Consider the following 19,838-nt stretch of genomic DNA (forward strand, 5'->3'; position numbering starts at 1 on the left):
TTTCATAAAATATAAGACATGACATTCTATTTATAAGAAAAACTTGATAATCCTATAAATGATAAAATATTAATTTTTTATTTAAATAATATCACACATATTATTTCATGATAGTTTAGAAATCTATTCAATCAAGTCCTTACTTGTTTTTTCTAGGTTTAGAATTATAATTCTTGTATTAATTACATCCTAGTTTTTAATTTCTAAAACTTATTTACAATCATGTCATAATTGATTAATCATCCTAATTTAATTCTTAACCAATGGTTCTTAATGTGTGTGTGACCCATTAAGCTCTTAATATGTTGGCTCAAATATAAATAATAATCTTAATCAAAATAGAATTAAATAAATTAAATAACTTAATTTATTATTCATTAAATAATTGGTTGTTTACATTTGAAGATCAAAAACACCATCTAGCAACGTGTCATGATTATTAAGATATTAGAAAAGTCATGTGTGGTTTGACTTTAATCTTTTTGTGACTAGTTTCTCAGTATAATTACTATCTCATTATCAATAACATTTTGATTTAGACATTACTTTATAGGTGACTCACGCTACACCGCAGGCCAATCCAATTTTTTTCCATCGTAAAAAAATGTTAAGGCAATACAAGTGTTCCTAAAAAAGAAAAATAATTTAAGACTCGGGTCATTGATGTTATTGGTAAGCTCGAGTGATTTAAATAATATGAATAAAAAATACAACAAAAAAAATTAATAATGTAAAAAAGGTTTTAAAAACCCAACCCGAGCCTATTCGAGTTAGCATGCAAATTTTGTGGCATGGTCATGATATCGAGATAAACCTATTGAAAAAAATTGAATAAAACTATGAAGTTCAAGTATCAAATAATTTGATGTTAAAGGGTGAAATTTTTTAAAAAATAAGAGCTAAAAAAATCTAAGTCAACACGGGTTAACCCGCTAACCTCAAGACTATAGGCATAAGATTAGGATAAAGAAAAGCGGGAAAAAAAGCATGAAGATCAATTTCTAATAAACCAAATGTTGAAAGATGAAATTGAAAAAAAATCAATTTTAAAAAAGAACCTAAAATAATTTAAAAAGGAACCATTGGATGCCAATTTGAAAATTTTCACTATAAAGGGTACTTTAGTCATTTCACCATGCTTTGAAAAATCTAGAAGACCGAATTATCCCTAATTAATATGATAATAACTAATGAACCGTTTAAAAAGACTTTATTACCCCAAATAACAAGTTCATTAATTTTTTTGAAATGACAACATGGTCATTACACTAGTCCAATCCATAGTACAATGAGATTGGAGCTATAGTGAAACCCTTATCCCTTTTAGGTTTTTTATAACATGAAATACATCTACTTTATCAAATTATGTTTGTTCTCAACATCATAGTCATTAATTGTTTGAATAAGATTTCAAACCCTTTTCAAATCATATTCCACCTTACGCAAATATCTCATAATCAATATTATTCGATATCATTTTTCTTAATTCACTTAGGATGATGAATCCTTTCTTGAACACTCAAATATTTTTATATAATTCATAATATACTCAATATGTTTCCATTTGTTACCATTGATTAAGAGAAAGTTTAGTCATGATCAAAGCATAATATTCTTTATATAATATAATATGGTGATCTCAAGTCTAGGTTTACATACATAATGGTTACATGAGCCTTTTCACAAACATATATGATCTGTCCAGTATATTTATCATCTAACAAGTACTTACATATTAATTTCAGGTATTTCTTAAACCACAACTTATAAAAACAATTATAAGTTGTTTAAGAGAAAGTTTAGTCATGATCAAAGCATAATATTCTTTATATAATATAATATGGTGATCTCAAGTCTAGGTTTACATACACAATGGTTACATGAACCTTTTCACAAACATATATGATCTGTCCAGTATATTTATCATCTAACAAGTACTTACATATTAATTTCAGGTATTTCTTAAACCACAACTTATAAAAACAATTGCTTCATTTCATACGAAAATAATATGATATGTATCAGTTTCAATTACTATAATTAATATCCAATCTTAATAGAATATCGATGAGCAACATGAAGCTATAAAAATATCATAATTATAACAACTTTATATTTTTTCTTACAAAATATTTTGGTCTCAAAGACATAGTCTATACTCTAAACTCATTAATCAAACATAAATAAATATTAAAGATAATAAATATATTTATTAATAATAAATATATTTTATATGAATAAAATCAATGCTACGATATAACCAAACAATTAGCTATATAACATAAATACTAACAATAATAACATGGGGGGAGTATGGATATCACCTTTCATGTTTAAGTGGAAAAAATGGCCACCTACCATTCCTTTCTTCAAATGATATATAAGTTATGTTTCTTATTTAGTTTCTAATTCTATTTAATTTTTAATTAATGAAGTGTATTTTGTATTTTAGATTATTTATGTCTATGATTTTTTTAACTATATTTGATGTTTTTAAAATGAATTACCAAATTCTTTTCTACTTAGTGATACAAAAATTTATAATAAAATACATCTTTTAATGTTACTATTTAATTAATAATAATGCATTATGCAATTTCATATATTTTACACATTATATTTGTACAATTATTTATAGTATATAGTTTTTATATCTATTTTATTATTTATTTGATAATATATTGTAGTTTTGTGATTATGAGTGGAGTTTATATCATATTTGGTTTCGCCATCTCTTAAGAAGTAGTTAAGCTCCGTCACTGCATAGCCGTTAATCCACTCATTAATATATATTAAAAGGTTGTCATTTTAGTTGTGGTAAAGAGCAATAAAATATTAATATTTTTTTCATTTTAATCCTAAAAGTTTTTAGGATTTTTTTTTAAATAAACTTAATTTTTTTAAAAAAAAATTCATCATTCAAAATTGAGTTTACTTACTATTGAACTTCATAATTTATTTTGATTTATTTTCTATAGAGTTATCTTGTAGCATCCCTATTTTTTAAAACACATATCAACACATTTACCATTATAGATAAATGAAAAATTAGGTAAAAACTTGAAATATATTTTACCAAAATCTCAATAGATTTTCCTCCAAAAATATTGGTACAAAGTTATCGAGAATCCAATAAATATGTTATTCTAATAAACATGTCATTTTAAGAAACATGTCATTAAGGTCCAATCATCCTGAACTTTACTCATCATAATTCGAGATTGGACTACATATAATCTCACAACTTAACCACTTGATATTTTATATATTGATACATAACAATAAACAATCATGACAAATAATATATACCATTTCATACAAAGACATTAGAAAGTAAATTCATGCATTTCTAAATTTTAACATGTAAAGGTGAAGTTCTTAATATTTATATGCTAATGAGTAAATACTATTAATTAAATTGTACACATCATTTATTCTAATATTATCACATTCCAAAACAAATCCCATAAAGATTTATATTATGACACAATAATAGCTAAGAATAGTTACTGCTTTGTATAAGGTTGTGATGTACCTAGAATTATATAACACATAGCATAAAATATAACCATATGATTAATTCACCCAGTTCAAATGACTGATTTTATTTGATAAAAAAATACATTTTTAATATTCAAACACGATTATATACTTTCCTTTCAATTTACTTTTATGGTCCCATTAGATAATTTTTATCAAATCAAGAATCCTGGTTATTAATCCCATTAATGTCACTAGTATGCATTAGGGTAACTAGTCAATTAAATATCATGGTCGTTAGACAACCGACACAAAATATTAATGTTCATGGTAACTATTCAATTAAATATCTCAGTCGTTGGACAATTAATGCCATTAGTCCTGTTCAAGATAACTAGTCAATTAAATATCACGGTCGTCAGATAATTGATGCCACTAGTCTCATTTAGGGTAGCTAGTCGATCTTCCTCTTTTTAAATTGTTACATGCAAACAAGCATTTATATAAAATTTTGCAATTAAATAATTTACAATTATTTTTGCCTAACATTATTATGAGGTGGAGAATGTGTAAATCATCTACCTGGTGTCTGCACTCGTGAAATGGTCCCCTGATGTTGATCAGATCCTGCAAACTCTCATGTATCATCATTCTCAATTCAATCATTATTTGAATTACTATTATTACTCATTTTTTACCTAAAAAAATTAAGAAAATCAAATAACACAAGAGGATACACATGAAAAAAGCTTAGAAGATTGTCTAAGTTGGTGGTGAGGAATCAAAATGACAAGTGAAAAGTTGAAGGAACAAAATGTACAAAATTGACAAAATTGACGACCTAATTTTGATTGACAAAAGACGTATTCGGTGACAATAAAACAAATAACAATAAAAAAACATGGACCAAATTTGACATATGAAAAAGTTAGAGGATAAAATTGAAAAAAATCAAATTTTATAAATTATTTTAAATAAAACAAATAACAATAAAAAGAATATGGATCAAATCTGACAAATAAAAAATTTGAAGGAGGATGGAATTGAAAAAAAATTCAATTTCATAAATTATTTCGAATAAAATAAATAGTAATAAAAAATAAAAATCAAATGTAATAGATTAAAAGTTTCAATTAAGAAAACAAATAATAAAAAAAAAATGAGGACTAAAGTTGATATAAAAATCAAATTAAACCAAATCTAAAAGGATGAAATTAAAAATAAAAAAAATTAAAACAAGATATATAACAATAAAAAAATTAGGGATCAAATTTGATACAATTAACAAATAATATTCTATTTTTTAGTTTCTGTAACTTTTAGAAAGGAATTCTACCCCAAATAAAAGGAAAATATTTTATTAAAAAATAAGTCAAATTTTTCTTTGATTGGAAAGTGTTTTCTCTTTGATCAAATTTTCTAATAATAAACAAATATGAAAAAGTTTGAAAATAAATTACTTTTCATAAAACAAATAGGGCTTTAGGTTTTTTTTTAATTTATTAGAAAAAAACAATAAAAAGATATTAGTCCTTTTAAAGATTAAGAGCATATTTAGTCTTTCTACCTTTAATAATTTCTCCCTTTTTTTTTGTATTTATCTAACCTTCAACTCCAAATATTTTCTTAATATAATCACTTTATTATAATTTCCTCAAATTGTTTATTAAATGAAAAAAATATAAGAAAATATAGAATTTTAAACTTTAATTTTTTGAAAAATAGAAAAAATATAACAAAGCCAAGACATATTAGAAAACAATCAAAATTACAAATTTGCAAATTATTAAGTAATTTCAAAAAAAATAGTAGAATGGAAAATTGAAAGATAAAATTGAAAATTCTGAAGAAAAAGAATTATTTTAAATATTTTTAAAAATACAAAATAGAAAAAATTAAAATACGATTAGAGCAATGGATTAAACTTTTTTTTTTTAAAAAAAAGTGCACACATTGAGGGAAAGAAATATTTACTTTTGCTAGAGCTATAATGAATTTTAGTAGGCTCAGGCATATGGGCTTGATGGGGCGGGGATCCAACCGACTCCAAAACCCGGTCCAGTTACATTTAAATCCCCAAATTGTCCATTTCTTCATTCTTTTGAAAAACCCTAGCTATCTCGTCTGCAATCGCTAGCTCTGCCAACCTCACAAATGGCAAAGCAGAAAGAGAGGAAGTCGAATATCTCCGGCAAGCCGAAACACTCACTAGACACAAATCGCAGCAATGGAACTATCAAAAACACCAATTCCCGCAGCGCCGCCACCGTGCGCCGCCTCCAGATGTACAACGTCAGGCCCAAACGTGACAGCAAAGGAAAAATCTTAAAGCATGATTTTCAATCTAACGAACTTCCCAACACTCGCATCCAACCCGACCGCCGTTGGTTCGGTATGTATTTCTACAATTTACAAACAGACTATGACTAACTTTTGCAGTGTCCTAATTTCATAGTTATAAATATCTTAGCTAATTTTTATTTATTTATTTATTTATTTTAGGGAATACACGAGTTGTGAATCAGAAAGAGCTTGAATTTTTTCGCGAGGAGTTACAAAGTCGGATGTCTAGTGGTTATAATGTTATTTTGAAGGAGAGGAAGCTGCCTTTGTCGCTTTTGAATGATCACCAGAAGGTAGTGTATTTTGAAATTATTTTAAAATTGATGAAATAAGGGCACCAGTGCTTCTCCTTCTCTTTTTTGTTTTTTTTTTTTTTGATAAAGATGGAGAAATTTTACTATTATAAGCTTGCAATATTGACTGACATGCTTGTTTATATTGGATGATCTCGATATTTTTTATGGTTGTGAATGATTGACTATGCCGTTTTGTTAAAAGTTTAAACAATGTGTAATGAGTCTCAATTAGGTAAATTTGTAATTTCTCAATATATCTTCCTGGTGATTTTCTTGAAACTGTTGTCTGATAGTAACTATTGTTATGCAATGAATGGGAGTGAAGTTTTGGTTTTGTTGATTTAATAATTTTAGTTTTTTCTGAAATTTTGTTTTGTTTTAATTAAATTTTGTTTTAAATTTGTGAAGCAAGCCAGAGTTCATCTTCTTGATACACAGCCTTTTGAAGATGCCTTTGGACCTAAGACAAAGAGGAAACGCCCAAGGCTTTTGGCAGCAGATTATGAGTCTTTAGTTAAGAAAGCTGATGGTTCTCAGGGTAAATGATTTGATTTTTATTTTGATTATCTTGTTTTTTGGGGTTCATTAAATCTTTGTCCTTCCATACACAGGCTTTGCCTTGTTTAGATGTAACTGCTGGTTTTTGTTTTTATATTTTTCTTAGAATCATAAATGAATTTGAATATGTGATCTCTGAGTGAGATAATGAGATGACGAGGTCAATGATTTTGTTGGCAACTTGGCAGATGATTTTGAGCAGAAGTGTGGTGATGAGGCAACTAGAGAAGGAACTGAAGCAGATGGGTTTAGAGATCTGGTCCGTCATAATATGTTTGAGAAGGGCCAAAGTAAGCGTATATGGGGTGAACTATACAAAGTTATAGATTCTTCAGATGTTGTTGTTCAGGTTAGTGTAATTTTCTGTGGTTAAATCAAAAGACATGGAGCTCTACTACTGTAGAATTATGTCACGTTCAACAACCACAAGATTTTATAAATGATAAAATACATCATAAATTCACTGATTATCCAAAAAAAAAAGCAAGTTTACACCCAGACCGTGATTTAGTGATTAGTATGATGTCCATTGCATGTTGACCATTCCTTCTCATACTCAGGATATCCAAATATTTCTTGAGAATTTTCAAGTATATTTTAGATTCACTTATATTTTCCATGAATCTTGATGCCAAATGCTGAATATCACCTTCTTTCCACTACAGGTTATAGATGCTAGGGACCCCCAAGGCACAAGATGTTATCATTTAGAGAGGCATCTGAAAGAACATTGCAAACAAAAACACATGATTCTTCTGTTAAACAAGGTTAGTTATGTTTTTTCTTTCTGTGGCTTCTGTAACATTTATTTGAGGAAGATGTTGCTTGTTCAATTGAAGCTGCTTGTAAATATTGATAATTTGGTACTCTCTCGCTCGCTTTTCCTACAGTGTGATCTTATTCCTGCTTGGGCAACAAAGGGATGGCTTCGTGTTTTATCCAAGGAGTATCCAACTCTAGCATTCCATGCAAGCATCAACAAGTCATTTGGAAAGGTATTATAATATGTTCAGATGCAATAAAGATTATATGCTGTTGTTTTTACTTCTTTGAATTCTATGATTTCCATAATGTTGTAGTTGTTGCCATGCACCTAGCAACCTTCTCATGAGTGATTGGACTGTTTCTTTTTGGATGTTCTTGTTTTTTGATAACATTTTTGATATAAATCAGTATTCATTCTGTTGTCTCTCTCAGCTTTTCATTTAATCTTCAAACGAACCATCTTATTTGCAACCTGCATATGAAAGAATAATAATTAAAGGAAAATATAGATAGAAAAATTCAAGCTTTCTACCTTGAGAATTATAAAAATTATGTCTTGCTCCCCCGCATACATTTTATTTTTGCTCTATTGTGCTTGTATTTTGCATTCAATCATTTTTTAATCTTGATGTTAATCTGTATCCTAATTTTTTAAAATTGTTTTTCTTGAACTTAGGGTTCTCTTCTGTCAGTATTGAGACAGTTTGCCCGCTTAAAAAGTGACAAGCAAGCAATATCGGTGGGTTTTGTTGGCTACCCCAATGTTGGAAAATCATCAGTTATCAACACATTGCGTACCAAGAATGTAAACATTCCACTTTCCTTTTGCTACTTCTGGTTATGTGTTGCCACAAAGTTTGTTAGTTCCAATTTAATTGATAAAAAATTGTCCCTTCCTTTTAGGTTTGCAAGGTTGCTCCTATCCCAGGGGAAACTAAGGTCTGGCAGTATATAACACTCACAAAGAGGATTTTCTTGATTGACTGCCCTGGGGTTGTATACCAGAACCAAGACTCAGAAACAGATATTGTATTGAAGGGCGTGGTATGTTGTTTGTTCAGTTGCCTGTAGAAATTACCTATATACAAGTGTGGTAGTCAATCTTCATGTCTATTCTTTATTGGCTTTCCTACTATTTTACCGAGTTTGCTAGTCTAATAATGACACATGGACATGACCTTTTTTGCACTGGAATTCAATTTAAGCATAGGTGCTGCTTGTTTGTTTGTTCTCAATAACTGTTAGGCATTCCAAAACCAGAAAATCATAATTTCTGCAATACTTTTTCTGGTCATCATATTTTAACTGTCCGATTATTGAGAGCAGGAAAAACTTTTATTGAGTGCTTTCAGAAAATTAATCCAATAGAAGAAATTTCTCTCATAAACCAAAAAAAAGGTGAAACAGAATTTGCTCTGCTGCTTGTTTTCCTCTCATTTTTTGGAACATGCTATGCGCGGTAACTGCAAAGTAAGCCATGCATGGTCATGGGTTTTCTGTTCCATGATTGCTTATTTTGGTAAAGATATGTTAGTCATGCATATTCTAGTGAATGTCTCTGCTCTCGAGTCTGTAACTCTAATTTACCTTTTATTTGTTTATGAATGGGCCCTTTCCAGGTACGTGTCACAAACTTGCATGATGCTACTGAACACATAGGAGAGGTTCTGAAACGTGTTAAGAAGGAGCACCTACGAAGAGCATATAAGATCAAAGAGTGGTGAGCTACTTAATTGTCTATGATTTTCTTTTCAAGGAGCACCTGGAATGAGCGTTTGTAACTAGAATATTGGAAGGAGCACCTGGAATGAGCATTTGTAACTAGAATATTGGAAGGAGCACCTAGTGAAAGAAAAATTATTTTGTGATCTTGGCTCATCACTTTCCCATGCACTTTATGCATAATCCACCAGTATGACTGTGGGCTAATGCCTAACGATGAGCCTGGCTCCTACCATAATTTCTCCTATTTAAGTTATAAGCCTTCCTGCTCCAGATGGGCGTCAGAGGTTTTATGCCCATGTCCCTACCATATTGCTACTTACAAGTGCTCTTCCCCTGCCCTGAATCCTCATTAGATCTGAAGCATGGGCCTGTGCCTAGTTATTCTGACTGTCATAAATTTGAAATGCATTTTATTTTTGACAAATGCACCATGTTTTGTTCTGCTGTTCATCTGATTCTCGGGACTTATGAGGACTGGAGGGTTTATAAACTGCGACTTATCAATATGTGCCAAAACTGATTTGTATTTATCACTTTGCTTCATTGGATTTGGTCATTTGAGAAGTATACCTTAACTTCTATGTGATGCACCAATGGACCTTAAATGGAGTTTTGAGATTCCCAAACATGCATTTCTTATCGCCAAAGTCTTTATTTGATATAAAACATGCAAGAGCTACAATTAACTATACCTCATTGTTGTCAGGGATGATGAGAATGACTTTCTGCTTCAGCTCTGCAAATCAACGGGCAAACTTTTGAAGGTATGTTTTGTTTATTGGTGAGAGCAGAACATGTGTTTTAACCTGTAAGTGCTGGATATCAAATATTGATAGGCTTTTGGAGTGCTAAGCTTCCAATTTCCAAACCCTAAATATCAGAAGAGAGGAATAAAAAGGAAAAGAAAAGGAATCAGTTAAATGCTTGTCATGATTGCATGTTTATCCTGGTGCTATTGAAATAGTGGGGGACTGCCAGTAGGCTCATCAAGCTCTTTAAAATGCTGAATGTCTGTCCAAGTGCATAGGAGAAGAATGCTTCTCACTCCTGATTAATCCTAACATGTAGAGAAAATGAATGCACAAGAAGCAAACCAAAACGAGAGCATCAATTTTACACAGTGATAAATAATTTGGCATTGCATGATGTAGTGGAAAATTTCTCTAGATGGAGCTAATGGCGTTTGTGACTTGGGATATACTGGGTTAGATTTGGATAACAGCATGTTTGATGTATCGACTGCAAACACTTTGCTTTGCTTATACCATTTAAATGCACTTCTCAAACACATAAATATCAAGTTTCATCCAATGTTTTGCGTGGATTATGCTTATAACTCTATATGTTGAACAACTTGTGTTCAGGGTGGTGAACCTGACCAAATGACTGCAGCAAAGATGGTTCTTCATGACTGGCAGAGGGGTAAGATACCTTTCTTTGTTCCCCCACCGCGCCTAGAAGACGAGTCCAAGGAGGAGCCTAATGCTGTCAATGGTATTGACACGGAGGATGCAGGGGATAGTAATCAGGCATCTGCAGCTTTGAAAGCTATTGCAAATGTTATGTCATCCCAGCAACAAAAAACTGTCCCTGTTCAAAGGGATCTTTTTAGTGAGAATGAGTTAAAGGGCAATGATGATGAACAGGCTGTAGCAACTGAGGATGAGATCCCTGAGGAGCCTTCGGGGACAGAAGGTGATATGGCTGACGAGCTTCCAACCACAGAATAGACGACTAAGTTCCCATATCTGAATCAGAGGTTTTTATTGTGATATTAATTTTGTTGTTTTCAGCCCCCTACTGTGTGATAAAGGCTTAGCACCGTCTCCCCTTTTCTCCTTTCCCGTTAGGTAAGGAGGGCTGGTTTGAGCCTGAGTTTCACTTCTAGGACACCTGTTCTGCAAGGCAGAGGAGTCGCGGTCAAAAACTCCGGGCAGTATGTTACCATTTATTTCTTGAAAGTGTTACTTTTTTGAAAATATATTAAAATAATATTTTTTATTTTTAAAAAATTATTTTTAACATATAAAATGATATGAAAATATAAAAAAAAATATTAATTTGAATTTAAAAATACAAAAAATTTCGAAATGTTTTAATTTTTTTTAAAATGCAAAAACAATGGTGATAGAAAGTTACAGAGGAATGGTGATATTAAAATGTAGAAGCAACCCATTAGTGAGACAACAAAGGGATACGAAATAGGAACAATGGTGACAGAAAGTTACAGAGGAATGGCAGCCAAATGATACCCATTAGTGGACAAATTTCGTAGTTCTTGATGGTTAGCAGGCAAAAGCAAGGATTTTTGTAGGCTGTAGCCATTACATCCACAGGGAAAAAAGCTCCAAGAGAGAAAAGAGGTGGTCCGTGATGAGGATCTAACTAAAATATTCTCTTTCAAGGACTGGGGACCATGTTTTCCTTTAGATGGCAGAGGTGTGGCCTGCCTGTAATGGGTTGCGATTGTCTCATCAGAGCATAGGGTGACGGGCTTGAGAATTTTATTTCAGTCCATTGAATCCTTCTCTTTAAGACAAATCCGTGAAGTCAAAATCAAAATTATTAGTTATTATAAAAAGCGTTTGGAAGTACTTTTAAAAAATATTTTAAAAAAAATTTGAATATTTTTTTTACTTGGAAGTGATATGTTTTCTATGTTTTTAAATTATTTTGATGTGCTGATCTTAAAAATAATTTTTAAAAAATTAAAAAAAATACTATTGACACACTTTTCTGAGTGAAAAGCATTTTGAAAAACAATTACAATCTCACTCCCAAACACCCTCTAAATTCCTATCATCCAAGAGCTTTCCCTCTCCTAATTTTTTTTTGGGTGTTTTTCTCTCTACTCTCTCAAGATCTACGGGTTGAAAAGTTAAAATAAAAAACTTTGATATCAAAATGAAGAATCCAGAAATAGAAGCGACATGATATAAAAAAGTAAAAACACAGGGGCTAACATGTAGTTTTACACGCCTATTAAACACGCCTATTGAGCAATATAATGAGGAAAGGCTTTCGATTTTATCAAAGTCAATTTTGTTATTTGTTCTTTTAATTATTATTTTTTCTTACAATAATTAGAGATTAAAGTATACAAATCAACTTACTATTGAACTCCGAAATGATCACCAAGGTGAATTATGCAAAATCCACCTGCCGCTGAGCTTCAAAATGATATTTGGTATCTTGGACACGCGATAACATGCAATCTGAATAGTATAAAAAACATGATGACAATGAAAGCAGAGCTTTTGAGGACTAAATTGAATGAAAATAAAGTTTGATGAACAAACTAAAACACATCTAAGATTTGGGGGATTTAAAAAGGGAATTTGCCATATAAGCAGTGCTATGAATAATGAGATGAGAAAGGATGAATAATAGCAGCATGATAAACCACGAATCTCTTTTATTATATCTTTAATTAGAGGAGAAAACCCTATAATTGAATGCGCATCTACTTGCATTAATAGAGCAGCAGATAAAATTTCAGAGCCAACATGTCATGTGACTTTGTTCAGAGCTAGAGGGATCAGTCCTTGTTGCTAGGAAGGTCGAACAGTGGGCAGAAATGTAATTCTAGCGGCGTAATTTCTTACTTCAGTTTTAGCACTTTCAGACACGTAAAGGAGAACCATCAGCTCTTCTGGTCCAGTTTCCACTCCTCTTGTGTTTTTTTTTTCTCACAAACACGGCGAGACATCCAAAACACTGGATCATTCCTTTGTCGTTTTGGCTCTCTAAACATGGCAGCAAGATTGCAAGAAAACAACATTTGGCATCGTCATGACCTTGCTTGTGAGCCAGAGGTCCAAATCATCATGGCCTTGGTTTTTATGGATGGGGCAAACTTATGTCATGCTGCGATAGGAATGGTCGGTTTCGTCATGTTTTTGCATGGCATGTGTAGTGGTCGAGATTAGAAAGCGATCGAAAATCTAACACATGACGACGGTGGTGGGTATAATAGACTGTTTTGTTTTCATGTTTTAAAAATATTTAAATATTTTTTAATTCTTTTTCAAATTAATATTTTTTGTATGTTTTTAAATATTTTGATGTATAGATATAAAAATAATTTTTTAAAATAAAAAAATATATTTTTAAATAAAAATTATTTTAAAAACAACTATGAATAATTCAACAGCCCCCAAATAACCAAACAATGAGTGCTCTTTGAAAAAGTGCCTTGTATACCTATAAATATGTATAAAGGCATAGGTATGTTTGAGAAGGACATGAGCGCCCATCCGGCAATCCCTCCTTGACGGGCGAATAGAAGACGTGCAAGGTCTAAGCTTGTCATTTTCACTTTGATTTTGTCACAGGACAAAGCTCTACCTATGCAACCCATGACCAAGACCAAGCTGGTCCGTGGCTTGCATCATCACTGCTCTTCCTCTCATCTATGGAATCCATTTTCTATGTTTAAATTAGATCTTAAATCTTACGACTTACAAGTTATGCTAGTTGACCCTAAAATTAACTCCATATATTAACTCTGACAAACATATTTGATTGAGCTGTTTCTAAGACTATAAAATCAAGATCATAAGAGTTGGTCTAAAATGCAAGCATTCAAAGAAAAAAAAAACTACTTTAGCATTAGAGCATGCAAACCTATGAGGATCACCTCGAACGAAACCTAAACTTCAATGTAGTTAAAAGGATGTTTAGAAATGTGGTAGCGGTTGTAATTCAAAGTGTTTTTTGTTTGGAAATGCATCAAAATAATATTTTTTATTTTTTAAAAGTTAATTTCGACATTACCATATTAAAACGATTTAAAAATATATAAAAAATAATAATTTTAAACAAAAAAAATTCAAACTTTTAAGAATTAAGATTTCAATCGTGTTTACAAACATTTTCTAATAGAATGATTCATTCCAAAGTCAAAACTAAAAAATTGTTCTCAAGTCAGAACATCTTAACCAGACCACTCAATTTATGTGGAATCAATTGAATAGCAAAGCTAGAACAGTCAAAATTCCAATAGGGATATGGAGAGAGTGTGCAAGGGGCATGGCTCATGAATCATGATGATGCAATTGGACATCACCGTCGATTCACTTGGATGGTGGCTAGATGCCATACTCCGTGATAGGATGCGGTGGTTAGAAGACACCAGATCAATGCGACCCGTGACCCACGCCCTGATCATTGTATAGGATTGAAAAAAACTTTGACTGTAATTTTGAGCATTTTGACACACACACGCATGTATAAAATAAAATAAATGTATAAAATTTAGGATGGTTGTAATTTAATTGATTAAATTTTAAGTTTGCTTTCTAAATATTAGTTGATCATCAGTTTGAGTCTCACAAATTTCAGGGCGACTGAGATTTACATGATCGTTAATTTCAGGGCCCGTGAGATTAGTCAAAGTACGCATAAATTGATCCGGACACCTACATTAATAAAAAAAATAGTTATATAAATGGAATAGTCTTAGAGATTATCAGTTTAATTCTTATAAATTTCAGAACTACTAAAAATTTATATAATCATTAACTTTAGAAACCGCGAGATTAATCTTCACATCATTTCAAAGGGCAACTAATTAGTAAGATTCAAGCCACCCATGGAATTATAAGAATTTCAAGGATATAATGATATAGCATGATTTTATAAAGATTCTAGCTTGATTACTAATTTGTTGCCCCAGCAACAATAATCTTTTGTTTTTGTCCCCGTCCGTTTGGACCATGTGACCCAGACATCAACAATCTAAGATCGCAGCTATTTGAGTTATGGCCTAACGGACACCACCCCACCTTTTTATTTTTCAATAAGTTTCAACGTATTTTTTTGAGTTTTGATTAATCAAAATGCGGCGTCGTGAATCATTCATATTTCATACATACAATATTTTTTTATATATATAATGAATTGATATATTTTCTTAATTTTCTGATGGATTCTTTTCAAACATAAATTTATAAGCATCCACCATATTTTTTATCCAATGATTAACAGTATAAATACAAACTGTTTTCTACACAACTCAAGTACCACTTTCTTAAATAGGGATTGTTTCTTGAATTGAAATTTACCAAATCTCTCAATCAATCATAGTTTTAGACCCGGCCCAGTCTAAGACTCGGGTTCCAGGTTTTAACCGGGTCACTAGGTTGCTCGGGTTATTTTTTTAAATCAAAACGATGTCGTTTTAGTATAAAAAAACAAAAGTCAACGGGTTGCAATCAGGTTTTTTTCTTCTCCTGTTTTTTCTTCAACCCAGCCCGGTTCCAGCAACGGGTCAGTCGGGTTCCGGGTTGACCCACCAAGCCGGGTTTTAAAACTATACAATCAATAATAGTGGTGGATAGCATCTGATGATTGTTGGAGAATAATATAAATCATATCTTGAAATCTCACTTAACAGCTGAAGCTTTTGGGTTGAGATGGTTCTCTGACATGGCATCAGAACCTTGATGACCAAACGGTCACGAGTTCGAATCTCACTATCCCAATTTATTTAATAAAAATTAAGCACAAGGTAATGTGAATCTATGCAAGTTTCAATTCCAAAGGACTTTCACTTGATGGAATGTATTAGAGAATAATATAAATCATATATTGAAACCTCACCTAACAGTTTAAACATTTTGGTTGAGATGGTTCTCTGACAATAATAAACATCAATTTATATTAATCAATTATAACATCTCTTTTCATATTTAAGATAAACCAATATAATCGAGATCTATAAATAATTTAGACAGCAAAAAAAAAAAACTTGATTTTTAAGTGAAAATTCTTTTCCGACTTCATCAGCTAGAGACACAAATTGATTGGGCAGCTACATGGATTCAAACATTTTTCGGAAAATGGTTGTTTAGAGTAGAGAAGGAATATCACCTGGGAAACAAAAGGGAATCTGATCAGTACTGTATAAGTCAACTATTGGGCAAGAAAAGGGGGACCAGAAGTCGAGTGCAGTGGGATTATTTAATTTGAAGCAAATCATGTGGCATCCACTAATCAAAGAAAGAAAACCAAAGCATGTGCTGTTGTCTTCTTCTTAGTATCCAAGATTAGCGGGGGCTTTAAAATTAAAAAAAAATTAAAAAAAAAAGAAGGTTGAAATCGGGTAGCATAAAAAATATAAGAAAAATACAATACGTCATTCGAGTTCCAAGATCCTAATAGTGTTGTTTAACCACCCCCGCCCTAAAAGAAGAAGAAACAAACAAAGAAAGAAAAATTACCCATTGGTTATTTCAGTAATCAACATCTCTTGATAAATTTTAATTACAAGGTATAGGAGTATTAACTAGATTATTATTATTATTATTTAGATTAATGTGGGTGTTTGGGTCAGCTTGCGCGCACCTCGACTAATCCCACGAGCCCTGAAATTAACGACCATGTAAGTCTTTAGTGGCCCTGAAAGGACTCGAACTGACCATTGTAGAGCAAACTCAATGTCTGACTAATTAAACTACCCCTCATGTTTAGTATTAACTAGATTATTGTTAGTACTATGATGAGCGTCATATCAATTTTTTTAACATAAAAAATATTCGAGTGTTAATATCATGTTTTCTAGAAAAAATTTAAACCATACGAAAGTTAACTCGATATAATTCGGTTACCTTTATAGTATTTAGGCATATATATAAGATTAATATATTTTTAAAAGTTAATTGTGGGTGAAATTCACGCAAACACGCATTGGTGCTTTCACATTGTTCGTATGGCAAGCTTTGGCTTCCACGACAATATTTTAATCCTCACGATATCACCTCCATTCTTGGGTGGTGCGTGTGGCGAAAAAACATATGGTTTAGTGCCAATAACCGTTTTTTTTCCTTCCTTTTCTCCTCTCTCTTTCTCGGTTTCAAAGCCTTTCCTTGTATATTTTCAAAGCAGCCATTTGATTCTCTTTCTTTTAAATTTGATCCTTATTCATTTTATTGATATTTATTTTATTTTAAATAATCAATAGAATTGGAATTTTCTTTTAATTTAACTATCATTTGATTTTTTTTTACCTTTTAGATCCAGTTCTCGTTCTTTTGATTGTTAAGTTATTTTTTAAAATTATTCTATTAATTAAATTATCTTTTCAATTACATCCCTCAATGTTTTATATCATTCTTTTAATCGGTTTTTTTTTCAATTTTATCCCTCAATATCTTTACTCCTTTTATTTTATGTCAGGTTTATTATTTATTTTTTTAATTGTTATTTATTTTATTTTTAATTTTTTTTATTAAAACTTTATTTTTTGACTTGGTCCCTCGATATTTTATTATTGAAATTTTATTGACCTTTTAAGTCACAAGTCATTTTTTACAATTAATTTTTTCTAATTCTATCATTCTATGGAATTATACCTATCTTATATGGTAGGTCACCTATTTTGTATGTGAACCCAACTTGACATGGCTTAATATTTTTTTTTTATTTTTTTATTGTTGCTTTTTTAATTATATTATCAAATTAATTAAAATTTAACCTAAATTTCGAGTTTCTCTTACTTAAAAACATTATTGTCGTCTAAACATTTTGTTTACATGTAAAGAATTTTTTTGTCCAGCCTGACATGGTGCAATCACCAATCTAGTAAAAGGTGGTGGTTCTCAGCTGTTTGGACTGAGTTCAAATATTCAAAATATGTACATGCAAAAGCTACCACCTTGAAAAACTTTCATTCAAGATTTTAAATAATAATTTTAAATTCAAATATAGAATGAACAAAAAATGATAAAATCAAGGTGAAAGCATGAAAAAAAAACAAAACAAAGCTCAATCTCCAATTAAATAAATTTTAAAAAATGAAATCAAAAAATTATTAGCTTAAAAAAATGATAAAAAAACTAAAGTAATTCTAGGCATGCCTTATGAAGCTAGGTTAGTTTTCAAGATTAACAATTCGTGAAATTTTAGACGAAGGCCCAAGCTCAAATTCAAATAAATTAAATGTTGAAGAATTAAATCGAGTAAAAAAAAATTACTTCTTTGGAAAATTTTGCAAAGAAAAAAAACAAAAGAATCAAAAGAATTAGAATAAAATCTATTATGAAAATTTTTTATGGAGGGTGGAATTGAAAAAAAAAACAAAACTAAAAATTATCATAGACCATAAAAAATAGCAATTAAAAAAATAATAATCAAATTTGACAAAGCAAAAGGTTGAACGAGGATGAAATCGAAAGAAAAATTTTATTCACTAAATTATTTTAGAAAAAATAATAACAAAAAAAAAGAGATCAAATAAAAAGAAGAAGTTTAAGGGCTGACTTGACAAATAGAGTGGTAAAACACAAACATCAAGGAAGAGAGAGGATAAAAAAAAAAAAATTACCAATGACAAACCGAATCTCTTATCAATGCATGCACCATATATCCAAAGAAAAGATGCTAAGATGAAACTAAAAGCACTATAGAATAACCTTTTTGGCTGTGTGGAATAAGTTGCAACTGTTAGCTTTTTTTTTTTAATTATTAAAATACTTAAATAACCTCACTCAACCAATTAATTAAAAAAACTAGTAACAAATGACATAAATATCCTTTAACTTAAGACTTAAATTATTTGACAAGGACACCAAAATCTTTTTACTGTACAACAATATTCAAATTAACAAAAGACCCTTCATTTGTCATTTTCTCATTAGTTTTTTTTTATTACTGTGTATTTTTAAATGAAAATACAAAACTAATCTTAAGTAGAAGTTAAAAAATTTATTCCTTTTAAAAGTAGTGTTGTAAATTTACAGTACATTCAAACACACAAAATAATCACCCTTCATCCAATCAATTTTAGAACACCAAGACTATCTTAAGATAAAGACTATTTTACCCTTAAATAGATGGGAAAGATATATTTTTTTAAGGTAAAAAAAAAGAAGAAAATACTGCTCCATCTATAGTGAAATGTCCAAGTAAACAATGTTTTCTCCATCTCTCTTTTTTTTTTTTTTTTAATACTAAAACCCGACCATTAATACAGCGACCTTCTGGACTTGGCATTAAATGGGCTGCCAATAAATTCAAATAAAATTTGAGCTGTCATTTTGTTAATATGATCACAGCCAGATGGGACAAGGTAGGCAAGACAGATATCTAAACAGCTGATGGAAGGTGTAATTATTTAGGTAGTGATTGTGATTGGTATAATAATTATTTTTTAAAATATATTTTTTACTTTTTCAAATTTATTTTTAACATTGACGTGCTAAAATAATAAAAAATAAAAAAATAATTTAAAATAAAAAACTTTAAATTTTTTAAAAGCATGGTATTATTACAAAAACAAATACTTTTATTTCTGTTTATCATCTTATACCGAAATTAAAATAGTGTTGAGATTGCAGTTAAATTTTATTTTTGAAAAATCTTGATTTTTTTTGTTTTAATATTTTTTTGAAATATTTTTATGTTTTAATTTCAAAAATAAATTTTAAAAAATAAAAAAATATTATTTCAATATATTTTTTAAATAAAATATATTTTAAAAAATAATATTTACCACTTTACCGAAAATCCTCCTTTATAATTTCAGGGACTATAGTATGGAAAAACCAACTTAAACCTTCTACAGTTGTCTCTGAGCTGGATTTTATTTTTTATTTTATTTTTATTTTTTTTCCAGTCTGGTCAAAATGTAGTAACCCAATCAATAAAGTAACCAGCCCCTTTTACACGTAC

The 19,838-nt window shown here is 30.3% G+C and overlaps 1 protein-coding gene across 2 annotated transcripts; it reads left to right on the forward strand.

Annotated features, from left to right (window-relative positions):
• Window positions 1–5,563: 5,563 nt before the first annotated feature.
• Window positions 5,564–11,179, forward strand: LOC133673780 (nuclear/nucleolar GTPase 2). 2 transcript variants are annotated; one of them, XM_062094680.1, is made up of 12 exons: window positions 5,564–5,872; window positions 5,983–6,116; window positions 6,528–6,657; window positions 6,866–7,026; window positions 7,343–7,444; window positions 7,568–7,672; window positions 8,119–8,247; window positions 8,346–8,486; window positions 9,062–9,162; window positions 9,874–9,931; window positions 10,532–10,926; window positions 11,018–11,179. In XM_062094680.1, the coding sequence occupies exons 1-11, from the start codon at window positions 5,635–5,637 to the stop codon at window positions 10,895–10,897; spliced, it is 1,665 nt and encodes a 554-aa protein (XP_061950664.1). In that variant the 5' UTR covers window positions 5,564–5,634; the 3' UTR covers window positions 10,898–10,926; window positions 11,018–11,179. The 2 variants fall into 2 exon arrangements, with proteins under 2 accessions (XP_061950664.1, XP_061950656.1); XM_062094672.1 differs by having other exon boundaries at window positions 10,532–11,179.
• The last annotated feature ends 8,659 nt before the right edge of the window (window positions 11,180–19,838 follow it).

This window comes from Populus nigra, chromosome 1 (genome assembly GCF_951802175.1).
Source record: "Populus nigra chromosome 1, ddPopNigr1.1, whole genome shotgun sequence".
In the NCBI taxonomy this organism is placed as follows: Eukaryota; Viridiplantae; Streptophyta; class Magnoliopsida; order Malpighiales; family Salicaceae; genus Populus; species Populus nigra.